The 15,796-nt window shown below is 36.8% G+C and overlaps 1 protein-coding gene across 36 annotated transcripts in view; it reads left to right on the forward strand.

The window, feature by feature from the left end:
* The window catches only part of LOC132111166 (adhesion G protein-coupled receptor L3-like), a 277,367-nt gene that overhangs the window by 246,211 nt on the left and 15,360 nt on the right, over positions 1–15,796 (forward strand). For 18 of the 36 annotated variants that reach the window (XM_059518330.1, XM_059518347.1, XM_059518416.1 and 15 more), the window contains 6 exons: positions 1,002–1,211; positions 1,853–2,073; positions 2,359–2,425; positions 2,532–2,623; positions 11,877–11,903; positions 14,810–14,978. In XM_059518330.1, the coding sequence (XP_059374313.1) occupies positions 1,002–1,211; positions 1,853–2,073; positions 2,359–2,425; positions 2,532–2,623; positions 11,877–11,903; positions 14,810–14,978 (786 nt within the window). The remainder of the gene's footprint in view (positions 1–1,001; positions 1,212–1,852; positions 2,074–2,358; positions 2,426–2,531; positions 2,624–11,876; positions 11,904–14,809; positions 14,979–15,796) is intronic. The other 18 variants (XM_059518351.1, XM_059518390.1, XM_059518399.1 and 15 more) reach the window with 1 other exon arrangement.

Here is a 15,796-nt window from a genome sequence, read left to right on the forward strand (position 1 = left end):
CAGCACTGACACACACATACACACACACACACTGCTGTTGAATGTAGAGGAGATATAGCACTCAAGGGTGAGTGGGCCTCAGGAAGAGTGATGTGTTATATGCTCAGCAGCCCTCTGGGGCTCTCTCTCTCACACACACACACACACACACACACATAAGCTATGTACTGTTACCTGTGCAGTGCTCATAAATATTAATGTGCTGTGTTCTTCAGAAATGCTGACATCCATTCTTCCGACTCAAAGTCTTCTGGGATGTGTCCCATATCAGCTGTGCTCTTTTCCCCTGGCTGTGTGGCCTCCGTAGGGACCCTACAGAGAGAGCACAGTGGGAATCAATGATGCCGTCTGCTGGATCTGAGCGCTTTAACTGCAGCACAATAATAAATCACTGACTGTCACACGCGCTGAACAGAAAATACACAATACATGCGTGAAGACAGTTTTGTAGGTTTGTTAACTGTGCTGGAGGCTAGTTTGCAGCTTTGCAGTAAAATATCCTCTTTTTTTGTTTTAATATAATTAATTACACCACAAGATATTAACAAAAAGTAGCTACCTACATTTATCTGTGGGCGAAGGTTCACCATCAGTGTGAATACCTGAATACCACGGTTTCTATTTTTGTTGATCAATTGATTAGTCCCTAGAATGATAGATAAATAAAATGTAAAATTATAAATTTTTATGAAACAATTAAAATATATATAATAAAGTTTTTGTATAATTATTTATAAATGATAAAATGATAATTTAAAATGTATAATATTCATTTATATATTTAATTTAATTTTATTTTATTTTATTTTATTTTGATCATTGAAATCGTGGGCTACTCTCCTGGTGTGAGCGTTTGAAATTGTTGCTGTGATGTGCTCTCGTGCTTTGATGGTGTCACTGTGTATCTGTAATTGCTGCTCGCAGTGATATTTTGATATCGAAGTGTAATATTGCTGTTCAGAGGGATGTGAAAGTGTTCTGATCTGTGTCTCTCTCTGCAGCCGGTTGATCCGGTTCATGATCTGCTGCTGGACATCATCACGTGGGTGGGGATCCTGCTGTCTCTGGTCTGTCTGCTCGTCTGCATCTTCACCTTCTGCTTCTTCCGCGGCCTGCAGAGCGACAGGAACACCATCCACAAGAACCTGTGCATCTCACTCTTCATCGCTGAAACACTCTTCCTCACCGGCATCAACCGTGTGGACCAGCCCGTACGAGACACACACACACAACTTATCATTTCAGTGTTATTTTAGTAGCATGGATAGCTATTCAAATTTTAGTTTGGTTTTTATTTTTAAAGTTTCCATTTACATTTTTAAGTATTAAAGTAGGAATGATACTTTTATGGTTTTAGTCTTAATTTACGAGATTATAATCCTGATTTTTTTTTTCAATTTTATTTGCATTGTTCATCACTTCAAATATTGTTTTATTTGTTTTTTGTTTTAAATATAAGGAGATCTTTTTGTTGAATGTATGCTTGCCAGTGGCTTAGAAAAAACTAACGCAATTCAATTCAACTAAAAAGCTTAAGTACTATATTTAGACATTTTACTCACTTTTTCCATATTGTGCAGCTGGGAAGATTGTGTGTTGGATGTTTTTAAATGGCAGACTGCATGTATTTATTATTTCATGAGAGGGTGAAATAGCACAAGTGTGTGTGTGTGTCATAAAGATTTAATGAGAGAGCGTTCAGTGTGTGTGACTCTAATGCAGAACGTCATGCATGATTTATAATCTTTAAACCCTCTTATTTCACATTTTTCAATTATCTGAGCAGGTTTGTGAGGTCGCTGAACAGCATCCATCAATGTCCAGGTAACGAGTGATTGTGTGCGTCTTTCAGATCGCCTGCGCCGTCTTCGCGGCTCTACTGCATTTCTTCTTCCTGTCTGCGTTCACGTGGATGTTTCTGGAAGGCGTTCAGCTCTACATCATGCTGGTGGAGGTGTTCGAGAGCGAGCATTCACGCAGGAGGTATTTCTACCTGGCCGGATACGGCATTCCTGCACTCATCGTGGCCGTTTCTGCCGCAGTGGATTACCGCAGTTACGGGACGGACAGAGTGTGAGTCTCACACACACAAATACACTCAAATCTGGGTCTTGCTGGGATGTGTGTGTGTGTGGTCACAGAGGAGTTGAAGTTTAGTCTAATGTTGCGGAAATTAAAGTCTGAATAATTGAAAGAACTCTCATGTATCAGCCAAAAGACACAAGAACCTTGGAGTCAACCTGCAGTATTACTTCCTGTGTATATATATATGTGTGCGTGTGTGTGTGTGTGTGTGTGTGTGTGCATGCATGTGTGTTAATTTGATGCTTGAGTGACGTGTTTTCCTCTCATTTTCAGCTGCTGGTTGCGGTTGGATACTTATTTCATCTGGAGTTTTATAGGCCCCGCCACACTCATCATCATGGTAACCAGCTCTTATACTACCTATAACGCACATTTAAAACCCTGTCTACATCCTGGTCTCCACATGTGTGAATCCTAAACCCATCCTGTGCTTCTGTTCTTCCCAGCTGAATGTGATCTTCCTGGGAATCGCTCTCTACAAGATGTTCCACCACACCGCCATCTTGAAGCCAGATTCTGGTTGCCTTGACAACATCAAGTAAGCCTGACAGTGAGGGGTGGGGCCTGTTGAATGGGTTCTCTGTGGGTGGGGCTTGTGGAGGGGTGGAGCCTGTGAGATGAGCTATATGTGGGTGGAAGTTTTGGAGGGGTGGAGCCTGTGAAATGGGCTATCTGTGGGTGGACCTTGTGGAGGGGTGTGGCCTATGAGATAGCTTTTGGGGGGTGGAACCTTTGATAAGTTGGGCCTATGGTGGGTGGAGCTTGTGTAGGGGTGGGTGGAGTCCGAAATCGGTTGAGTTTGTGAAGGGGTGGAGCCAATCATAGATGAGTCTATGAAGGGTGGGGCATCATGTAGTTGTGTCCTGCTAGAGTGGGGTTTTTGAGAGGTGTAGATTGTGAAGGGTGGAGCCAGTGGGGTGGGTTCTTTTGAGGGAGGAGCCTTTGAATAATGGGGCCTGTGGTGGGCGTATTCCTGTGGGAGAGGTGGAGCTTATGATGGGTGGAGTCATCGAGAGGTGTGGTCTTTTAGGATGGAATCTATGTGAAAGGTGGAGCCAGGAGTAGTCATGGACTGATCTAGTGGGTGTAGTTTGTGGTGGGTGGGGTCTTTAGGGAGGATACTTTTAAAGGAAAGGCCTGCAGTGGTGGGATCTATGTGAAGAGAGGTGCCTGTTAATTGAAAGCTGGGGGCCAACAGAAGATGGAGTCATTGAAGGGTTTGACACTCTGGTGGGTGTAGTCTGTGATGGGTGGGGTCTTTAGGGAAGAGCCTCTGAAAGGTGGGCCTGTGGTGGATGGGTGGCGTGTGCCATATGCATTGCTTTCGAAATGCATCATGACTAAGCATTAGCATTTACGCTTCAAAAGTAATGTGATGTCCAAATGTGGAACTGGAGATCATATTCCAAAATATTTTAGGCCACATTTTCACCTATGTTTCGCTCCGATCAGTTGAGGCACTTGGTTTGTTCGAGTAGCCTCACAAAACCAATGGCAGGTAATGGGACAGAAAAGTGATAGGTGTATTGTGTTTGGAAAACCTGTTTGGAAACAGCCATTATGCTGCTCCCTTTTATGGCTCTAATTGTAGAGAAGCGACACACTTCATGCATATAAACAGGAGTTTAAATGGCCCATTGAACATCTACACAGGAACCCACATGTCTCATTTTTCATATTGTTATTGTAGGTTAAGGTAAAAGTAAAACTGGCACAAGTATCCCACAGTGTGCGTGTGTGTCCATCTCTGTATTCAGTGGGGAGGTTGTTGTTACCTGAAGATATGTGTTATTTCACAGGAAAGAGCAGCAGACATTCTGCCCAAATTAACCTCCGCATGCACATGAATATTCATCAACAGAGCCACACAGCAGCCACTCAGGAGAGCAGAGAGCTGAAAGGACTATAAATATGCTAATTTATGGCTGTCCCCTCAGATCCAGCATAGAGAGCAGGACAGTGAGATGGTGTGTGTGTGTCCAGTTGTTCATGTGTGTGCTTTTGTGTGTGTGATGCATGCTAATCAGACGGTTTGAGTCAATGATCTTGTAGCTTCACTGCTGGGGATGTGGCCAGATTTCGCAGTGCATCACCGCATGTTTAAGGGCCAAACTGGACTGATGTGTCCCTTGGCCCAGAGAAATGTGATGGACATCTGATCGAAGGGAATACATCCTGAATATGACACTTGCATTCATGTGTCGAGCTCAACAGCGACTGTTGCAGTGGCCTTGGGATTCATTCTTGAATTATTTGTCTCATTCTTTTTTCTCTACATGCTTTTTAGAAACACATTCAATGCTTTGAACCAAACCAAAAATGATTCACAGCATTGAAAACATTGATTTGATAAAAATACCAAGGTACAAGACTAGAGTATAATGAAAAATCAAAGCAGAAAAAGTTATGTTATCGCTGTCTTGAAAAATTTTGCTAAATTATTACTGAATTATATTATTAAGAGAGTTATTGCTGAATCAATATTTTCTGTAGAAGACATATGGGACTTTTACTTCCAGAGCCCTGCTGCTGCTACTGTGCTTTATTATTAAGAAATATATAGAAACATTTCTCGATATTCATTTTGGAGGGGACCGTATAAAACCGAATGACGACAGCAGAGGTGACGAGTTTGATTAATTCACAAGCGAGGGTCTTATTACAGTCACACATCTCCTCCCTCCATGAAGTCTGAGATTAAATGGGATAATTCTTGTAATCAGACGTTCTATTCATGCTAATAATGAGATAATGACAGTGTCTTCTTAGTAGTGTTCATACTCAACTGTATCAGTTTGAGCTGTAGAGTGCATTTTATTTGTTGATGTTCGACACCAAAATCTAATATCATGATATGAGTAATTCTATATTATATATAATGCTATCATAATCTACTCAATGTTTTAAAAAGAAGTCTGTCCTGTTCATCAAGGCTGCATTTATTTGGTCAAAAATACAGCAATAACAGTGAAACATTATTACAATTTAAAATAATAGTTTTCAGTGTGAATGTCTGTTAAAATGTCATTTATTTCTGTGATGCGCAGCTGTATTTTCAGCATCATTACTGCAGTCTTCAGTGTCACATGATCTTCAGAAACATTTCTGATTATTATCAATGCTGAAAACCATTGTGCTGCTGATGATGTTTGTGGAAACCATGCTACATTTTATTTTTCTGAAATTTTAACTACGTAATAGGAATGTCAAAGGAACAGCATTTATTTGAAAAAAAGATATCTTTTATCACATTTTAAATGTCTTTACTGTCACTTTACTTTACTTTTTTGAATAAAAGTTCAATTTCTTTCAAAAAGCATCCCCTAGGAGGGTTTTGATATGTCAGATGATTGACAGGTGGCAGCTGTTTAAGTGGGTGGGGCACTGTTCCTCAAGGGACATTTTATTGGCCAAAAATTTAGCCACGCCCATTATAAGATGCTGATGGCATCTATATTTCTGGCCCACTTTCCCAGATGAGTAAAATCTTAAAGTCTGTATGTGCCTTTTTTGTCCTCGTTTGAAGCGAACTAGCAGTGCTCTGAAACCTCAAGTGTTGTGTGGTGGCTACTGGACTCACACTGAGAAATGAAGGCATATATCTGGATTTGTTGTGTGACAGAAATGATACATAGAGGTCATGACCTCTGTGAGTGGAGCAGGCCGGCCGTAGGTTGGTTTGCGGTTAATAACTCGACCTCCCAAATAGCCTTATAAATCACATCACATGCTTTTAAATCTCTTTTATTTCTTAGACACGATTATTATAAATCATATAATGGACAACAGCAGCATCACTGATGATCACAAACCTCAACAAACATGCTGCATGGCACTGTGGTCAACATCCATTAAAGGGATGGTTCACTCCCCAAAAAATGAACATTTGGTTTCAATAGTCATTCTTGTGTGGCTCCAAACCTGTATGCCTTTCTTTATTTTGTATTATATATATATATATATATATATATATATATATATATATATATATATATATATATATATATATATATATTTTTTTTTTTTTTTTTTTTTGTAGAAACAATGAAAGTCAATGGGGTCCAAAACAGCATTGAACTTTAATTTAATATAGGGACAAGATACACTAAGAATTTTTTTATTTTTTTTTTGGTCTTTTGAAAGAAAGTCAAGCAGTTTTGAGGCAACGTGAGGGTGAATAAATAGTTTCCCACTAAACTCTCTCTTTAAACAGACCTACATTATTAAGTTCGACTTCAAATCCAAATCTATGAAACACAATCTCAGCTAAATGTTTCACTGTTCCTCCAGTATTAATGTATGAAGATTATTTACACCAGACTTATCTGATCAGAACTGTTTTATTAAGTGCTCATGTATAACAAACTGCAAAGGCACTTTATCCTCACATATCTTATTACTAGTCACATATTTGTTTGGCATCCAACAAGAGCTGAATAAACAACTAAAATAATATGAGATCACCCAAAATAGACATTACTGCATGAGCATCTAATGCAGGTAATAATAAAGGAAAGAAGGAAAGAATACTATCATTTAAAATGCTTGTCAAACTATTTCATGGTCTTCTGAATGGTTTAGGTTGCCATTGTCATTGCTTCTTCTTAAGTTTCATTTCATTTAATTGTTGTTGTACAACCCGAATTCCGGAAAAGTTGGGACGTTTTTTAAATTTTAATAAAATGAAAACTAAAAGACTTTCAAATCACATGAGCCAATATTTTATTCACAATAGAACATAGATAACATAGCAAATGTTTAAACTGAGAAAGTTTACAATTTTATGCACAAAATGAGCTCATTTCAATTTTGATTTCTGCTACAGGTCTCAAAATAGTTGGGACGGGGCATGTTTACCATGGTGTAGCATCTCCTTTTCTTTTCAAAACAGTTTGAAGACGTCTGGGCATTGAGGCTATGAGGCTATGAGTTGCTGGAGTTTTGCTGTTGGAATTTGGTCCCATTCTTGCCTTATATAGATTTCCAGCTGCTGAAAAGTTTGTGGTTGTCTTTGACGTATTTTTCATTTAATGATGCGCCAAATGTTCTCTATAGGTGAAAGATCTGGACTGCAGGCAGGCCAGGTTAGCACCCGGACTCTTCTACGACGAAGCCATGCTGTTGTTATAGCTGCAGTATGTGGTTTTGCATTGTCCTGCTGAAATAAACAAGGCCTTCCCTGAAATAGACGTTGTTTGGAGGGAAGCATATGTTGCTCTAAAACCTTTATATACCTTTCAGCATTCACAGAGCCTTCCAAAACATGCAAGCTGCCCATACCGTATGCACTTATGCACCCCCATACCATCAGAGATGCTGGCTTTTGAACTGAACGCTGATAACATGCTGGAAGGTCTCCCTCCTCTTTAGCCCGGAGGACACGGCGTCCGTGATTTCCAACAAGAATGTCAAATTTGGACTCGTCTGACCATAAAACACTATTCCACTTTGAAATAGTCCATTTTAAATGAGCCTTGGCCCACAGGACACGACGGCGCTTCTGGACCATGTTCACATATGGCTTCCTTTTTGCATGATAGAGCTTTAGTTGGCATCTGCTGATGGCACGGCGGATTGTGTTTACCGACAGTGGTTTCTGAAAGTATTCCTGGGCCTATTTAGTAATGTCATTGACACAATCATGCCGATGAGTGATGCAGTGTCGTCTGAGAGCCCGAAGACCACGGGCATCCAACAAAGTTCTCCGGCCTTGTCCCTTACGCACAGAGATTTCTCCAGTTTCTCTGAATCTTTTGATGATGTTATGCACTGTAGATGATGAGATTTGCAAAGCCTTTGCAATTTGACGTTGAGGAACATTGTTTTTAAAGTTTTCCACAATTTTTTTATGCAGTCTTTCACAGATTGGAGAGCCTCTGCCCATCTTTACTTCTGAGAGACTCTGCTTCTCTAAGACAAAGCTTTTATAGCTAATCATGTTACAGACCTGATATCAATTAACTTAATTAATCACTAGATGTTCTCCCAGCTGAATCTTTTCAAAACTGCTTGCTTTTTTAGCCATTTGTTGCCCCCGTGCCAACTTTTTTGAGACCTGTAGCAGGCATTAAATTTTAAATGAGCTAATTAAGTGGATAAAAGTGTAAAATTTCTCAGTTTAAAAATTTGCTACGTTATCTATGTTCTATTGTGAATAAAATATTGGCTCATGTGATTTGAAATTCCTTTAGTTTTCATTTTATTAAAATTTAAAAAACGTCCCAACTTTTCCGGAATTCGGGTTGTACATTTCAAAGGAGTTATTTTCTGTCAGTTTTATTTTTTCACTGATCTGTTCTTGTCTTCTGCTGATGTTTGTCTAGCTATCACTATTATGACGGCTGTGTCGTAGTGGAGTGGCACTGGTAAGATCAGCTGTTTCTCCCCGTCATCTGTCCTTCTGGAGGTCACTCAACCCGCCCACCTCCTCCTGTGTTTGACGTGTGTGTGTGTGTGTGTGGTCGTACTTCATTGACAATGTGGAACAATGGCGAATTCTCTTTCTTTCTTTCTTTCATTCTTTCTTCCTTTCTAATGAATGAGTTATTTATTATTGTGAAACGTATCCACTGCGTTAGTGCACAACACTACATTCAAAGCGCAGCAGTTTCCATTCATCTCAATGGCGGCTGAGGTAGACAAAGTATCAGGAATGGCATTGGAACTAAAATAACAGAGCAGCGATATGTCTTCCATCATTCTGTGTGTGTATGAAATACAGGAGCAACTCTGTAAATTGCGGTGATTGACGTGGGCGTTTTGAGTTTGATCCGTTTGTCATGAACGATTACTTTTATTCATTAATCCGTGACTCAATTAAACCCACTCAAAGTGTTTCTAGAGACTTCTGCGCAGACAGACGTGTGTGTCATCATTGCTCAGCACCTCGAGGACATTATTCACATCTACGTCAAGACTTTCTGCCTCCAACTAACTCAATTACAGCTGCCATTGGGACGCAGATTCGCTCTAGAGACGGAAGGGAGACGATATGACAAATAGCTGCTAATTCACTTAAACGCTTTAAAAGCACTCTCTTTATCATAATTCACGTTCATTTTAACCAGGGTGATCAGCAGCAGGATACCTGAGGGAGGAGAGGCGTTCGTTCACGGTCTTGTGTTTGTTAAACTCCCAGCAGGACATCGTTAACGCAATGAGTCGCCAGTATCTCGTTCAATTAAACTTCAAATGCACCCGGGGTTTTTCAGCACGAGTGTGTTTTAGAGAGAGGGTGAACCAAGGTGTGAATGACTTACATCTGCATACTGTAGCTTCAGGAGAAATGAAAGGAGAAGCATAAGGAATGACGTTTCTGGAGACCAGATCTGTGAGAAATACAGGGATATTATTCTCTCGAGATGAGAGCGAGCGAGAAATGGAGATTTAACGCTGGTGAAGAGACTCAGACAAGAGCATGAGCTAATTAAGAGTTTTGTAAAATGCAATTGGTTTGGCGTTTTCTGCAAATTCGTTACGCTACTAGATGACTTCTCTAAAGCATTAGACCATCTGTCCAGGATTTTAAATGGAATTGATGCAAATTTGACCAATTCTTGCGTTATTCGCAGTAGTTTGCAGTCTATAAATCCAAGGTTTGATCAAACTGATTGCAGAGAAATTAAATTGCCGAGTGAGCATGGGTTGTGCTTCATTTAAAACACTACACAAACACATACATCACTGCACATTTATTTATTATCTGAAAAAAGTTGTTCAAGTTTCTAATGGGTTTCTTTATTGTTCTTGTTGTTGCAAATAAAACTACATCCATTATTGCCTCCTTAAGTCTAGTTACTCACTTGTAAACTCGATGAACCGTCTGTTGTGAAGCACTGCGTTTCTGTACTGCCCTTTAAAATACATCTTGAGATTTGCTCTTGATGTTCACATAAATATCACACAGAAATGCCACGATCATGTTTTCCTGCCACACTCATTTACAGAGTCAGTTAAATACAGTTTGCATGTGTATATAAGAGCCCTGCTCATATAATATTTCTTTCTGAAGGTTAAATACAGCCTTGCACTGACTGCAAATACTAGTCAAGGTGATTGTTATATGAGGTTATATGAAGTCATGTGCGTCACAATATAATGCATTACGACACATGATTGATGTGTTGTATTGTCATGTGTTTTAATGCTTTATACCAATAAAATCCTTGAATATGAAAATCTTGGAATGTTTCATAACTGTAGTAAATAACTGATGTGTAAAACTCAGTATTACTTAAGTATTATTTATATACTATTACAGTATTTATTAAATTTAGAATTAGCTTTTACCTTAATATGTAATTTTTTTATGTTTTGTCTTTTTTTATATATTTTTTTATATATTTATATTTTTGCTCTAATTTATTTTTTAGTTTCAGTACTTCACTATTTTAGTACTTAAACCCCTTTTCTTTTAGCCAGCTGCCGAGGCAGTCTTTCTAGTCTTCATTTAAGTGTTTTTTTTTTCAGTTTTATATCACTTCACAAAAAGACAATGAAAAAAAAAAAAAACCTGGTAAAAACGGTATTATGTCACAGTTTTCAACACTCTTGATTGATTATGTACAGATATCCGGTCTTACTGAAGTCTTGTTTATGGGCCAATCATGTCTATTAATGACCTCTCCATTAAGATGGACAAAACAAAATTATGTTTAATAGTCTCCACTTTAATTCCATCAATCACTTTGCTGTGCACCTGCTGCAGTTATTAGATCCAAACTCTGTGTGTGTGGTAATTAGCCCCGACACCTGTGACTGTGTGTGTCTGTGTGTGTGCGTGTGTGTGTGTGCATGTGTGTGTGTGTGTGTGTGTAAGCAGTTCTTCTTTATGTCTTGCGGTTGGTTCTGATGTGCCTTTCTACAGAAATGATTCCTCATGAGAGCTGGACGATGTGTCGAATATTAATGATATATGATTTTGCTTGTGATTTAAATTGGCCAACATCTTGAATATCTCAGTGATTTGAATGCTTTTTTTTATTTGGATGTAAATAGGCTTACCATGGCAGTCAGTGCATTTTTTTGCATTTTAAAGTAAGGTGAAAATCCAAAGATATTTAATTTATTTGTGTTAAAGCATGGTATGCATGGAGCCCCACATGTGACGCATCTCTGCCACGAGTTAAAGCCTAATTCTCCCCAAAATTTAAATAATGTTATCATTTACTCAATCCCAAGTATTTTACGAACCTGTATGAGTTTCTTTCTACTGTTAAACATAGATATTTTTAAGAATGTGGTAACCAAACAGTTGACAGTAGCCATTGACTTACATAGTATGGAAAAACATGTTATTGAAGTCAATGTTTATCGCCAGCTGTGTTTGGTAAACCACATTCTACAGAACTATACCTTTAAGAATGAATCCACTAATTTTATTAAATCATGTAGGAATTAAGTCTCTTATTTTAATTGAATCAAATCAAGACAATGAATTAGTACAACATGGCCACAACCTAAAAAAACAAGGGAATGAATAAAGTCGTAGGAACAAATTCGACCGTCCCGTTCTTGTGAGTGCAAGAGTATAAAGACATGAGTGATGTTTTAATATTGTCTCTGATTTAAAATTCAGTAGCAAAAATGGTTTTAGAGTAGGTAAGTTCTGTAACGGTTTCTGCAGAAATATATAGATTTTGATGTTGTTTCTTTGCTGTATTGTTATGAAATGATTATGGATCGAACCCCATCTGCTTCATTTCCCTCCTGATTCTGCTCTCAAGTGTCCATTTATTTACTCTAATTTTCTGTTGCTTTTCTTTTCTTTTTTTCCACTTTTCATTCTTCAGTTATGAGGATTATGATCCGGAGATTAAGTAAGCAGATCCGTCTTTCCTTTCCTCCAGCTAATATTGCTCTCTCCACTCGGCTGCATAACAGCAAATAAACCCTCTTCACTTATTCCCGTTTTAACGCTTTCCTTCACTTCACAGTATGAAGTACTGTCAATCATTCACACAACCCATGAATGTGTGTGTGTGTCATTCTCTGCTCCCTCTTTACTGTGCAGTTTGTCATGTCTCAAACTCTTTTATAACTCCAAACGGACGTATTGAGATTCAGGATGAGGTCATTTTGACATTCAGTACCATTTAAAGATGTGAAGATTTCAACACTTCTTTCCTAATGCTTTTTAGTGTTTACTAAACATTCGATTCCTCAAATCGTGAAAATTGAGAATTTCTGAGCAATCAGATTTAAGATTTTGACCTGATGGACAGTAAAATGGGGGAACAATCATGTAGACTTATATTTTAAGAGACCTGAGTCTTATTTAAAATATGTTAAAACACTCAGCAACCAAATACTAGCGTTTAAATGTATGGTGTCGGTAAGATTTGGTTATTTTGAATGAATTGGTTGAATGAATGCTTCAATGACTCACTCATTAAAACAGTCATTAGTCTCATATTTAGTATTCATATTCTAATGTATTAATATATTCATATTAAATATTTCATATTTCTATACTGAAAATGTTGCTCTTATAACATTATGCAACTGTAATAGCAGTGTAAATGCATTCATGCCATCTCTGAGCTGCATTAAACAGTTAGGAGTCTTTAAGATTGTTTTAAATATTTTTTTAAAGAAGTCTCTTCTGCTCACCAGGACTGCATTTATTTGATGATAAAAAAATACAAACCAAAATACAGTAAATGTAGTGAAATTGTGAAATATTTTTACAATTTAAACTGACATTTGAACAGATATTCACATAGAAAACAGCTACATTCCTGTGATGCACAGCTGTATTTTCAGCATCATTCCTCCAGTCTTCAGTGTCACATGATCTTCAGAAATCATGAAAATATGCTGATTTGCTGCTCAAGAAACATTTCTGATTATTATCAATGTTGAAAACAGTTGAGCTGCACAATATTTCTGCAGAAACTGACTTTTCTTTTATTCAGAATTCTTTGATTAACGGAAAGTTCAAAAGAACAGCATCTGTTTGAAATATAAATATTTTGAGAAATTATAAATGCATTTACCGGCAATTTTGAATTTAATGAATCCTTGCTGAATAAAATAATTAATTTCTATATAAAAAAAACCTTCAAACATGAACACACACCGTCTATAGTACTCTAGCATAGACTTTAGGTAAAATGCCTAAATGCCTAATAATTTTTTTATGAAACCAGGCTGTGAGTGATCTTTACAGCACATTTTCTACATTGAGAGATTTTTGCAACCATAATTGTTCTGGAAAGTTGCATTTGAAATGTACCAAATGAATGATTGACAGCTAAATTAAAACTTGCTTCCCCCCACAGCCTTTTAAATCTGCACTGTGTCTTTTAATAGTGGCAATATTTGTTCTGAAATGCAGTCTCACTGAGGCTTATTTATTTTCTGGAATTATAGTTAATGATAATGTTATGAAGTTTGCGTGGCCCATTAGTGGTATATTGGATGTATTCCATAACTAAATGTGTGTAATTTAAATTTTAGTATTAAATTGAGCTGGATGGAGTCAGTTGGGTGGATCTGTAGCCCCACGGGTGAAAACAACCCAACACAGACACGTTCAGCTCTCATCAAATGAAAGAAAATGATGCTGGATGGAATTGAAAAGGATAGTTTGCCTAAAAATGACAATTCTGTAATAATGTCCTCACCTTATGTCACTGTCAGAAACACTGAGCTGATCAACATAAGACCAGTCTAACTCCAAAAAGGAAGAAAAAAGACCTTTTCAAGTCTTGAGGAGACAAAAGCTTTGTAGGTTTTGTGCGAATTAATGTCGGTAACAGTTTTCTTAAAGCCTTTAGGTTCAGTGCATAATGTACTTTTTTAATGCAAAATTTATTTTCATAAATAATTGTAACCAAAGTTAAAATGCATTATAATATTTTTTTAATGCATTATTCTATCTAAATAGATAAGTAATAAAATGCATCATGAGATTTTTAATTATACAATGTGCAACTAAAAGGTTAACTAAAAAGAAACTAAAATTAAAACCATTAAAAAAAAAACATTGTCATTACTTGAAATAAAATAAAATATAGAAATTTTGTATTTTATTTTATATATTTTTTTATTTTATTGAAAAGGCAACCGTACTCATTTTGATTCAGTTTAACTTGAAGTGCGAAAATATCTCAAAATAAAACTATTTAGACAGAAATAAAAAATAATAATAATAAAAACAGAAACTAAAAAAAATAAAAAATGGTTTAAAATATTAATAGAAACTATGATACTGTATCAGTGGTGTGTTACAAGGCAAAATTAATGCATTAAAATGCTGAAACTTTTTTATTCATTGGTGCAAATGGTACAAAGTGTGTCATTGAAGTGGCTGCCTTTTGAATTTATCCTGAAAAGACGCATATTAGTCTTAAAAAGTGAATATTGCAGTAGCTTTTGAAAGGATCCTGCAGCAGTGGCAGCTTTTGTACCTTTTTTCTCGAGAGCGAATGACTGATGATGCTTTTGTTCTTTTTAGATCTTAGCAGCGTCTTCATTCGTTTTCTTTTTTCCTGTGAAACAAAGTCCCACAGATATACAGTAGAGCAGCATGAGTGGGATGTAAAACTGAGAAAATGGAGTTCACTTTAACTGAAGTCATAGTTAATTTAGGTGGAGAGCTGGGTAGAAATTTACCACTTTAGGCACTAATCTTGCACTTATGTCTTATATTGCGAGTAATGAGTTCTGACTGTATGTTTCCCAGGTATTTTCAGGGCTAATTTGTGTGTGTGTGTTTCAGATCGTGGGTGATCGGAGCCATCGCTCTGCTCTGTCTGCTCGGCCTGACCTGGGCGTTTGGACTGATGTACGTTAACGAGAGCACGGTGATCATGGCGTACCTCTTCACCATCTTTAACTCGCTGCAGGGCATGTTCATCTTCATATTTCACTGCGTCCTGCAGAAGAAGGTTGGGAAAACACATTCATACACACATACACACACATGAAACAAATACATGAATCAGAACATATGGCTATGGTTACTTTATAAAGCAATAACATAATACCAAAACGTCAAGTAAAACCATACTGCAGTTTTGTATTTAATATAGTTTAAGAAAATGGGTTTAAGTATTAAAATGATTACTAAAACTAAAATAAAAGTAAAGCTAAACTAAATTAATTTAAAATTAATTAAAGCTACAAATGAATATATATATATATATATATATATATATATATAAGACTAAAAACAAACTTTTTAAAACTAAAATTAATTCCAAAAAAAAAAAAAACTTAAATGAAACTTAGAAATGTTTTCCAGGCAACTTATATAAAATAAGCTGAAGTTCTAAAATTGCTAAAACTTAAATAAAAATAAATTATATGAAATAAATAAATTATAAATAAATACAGACATAATAATAATAATAAAAACAATTAAAATAAATGATTAAAAAAATTACAAATTATAATAATATAAATAATACTAAAATAAAACAGCAGCCTGTTCAAAGTGGTTTAATGGTTTATAATTACATATAGGCCTGTTTTGATAGTTTTGGTATGATGCCAGAGTCATCTTAGTGTAAGTGAGTGTTCAGCTAATAGAGAAATGTCAGTGAGTTGATGTAACTTTACAGATGAGCTCATTACTAATGCTGCCATCTTTTAATAAACACTTTTTAATGAATTACACAACCTTTATATCACTGGTGATGGTCCTAAAACACATAATGATAACACAATAAATGACAGCAGGTGCATGGTTTAATGGCTGTGGCTG

Source organism: Carassius carassius, chromosome 2, assembly GCF_963082965.1.
Source record: "Carassius carassius chromosome 2, fCarCar2.1, whole genome shotgun sequence".
Classification (NCBI taxonomy): domain Eukaryota; kingdom Metazoa; phylum Chordata; class Actinopteri; order Cypriniformes; family Cyprinidae; genus Carassius; species Carassius carassius.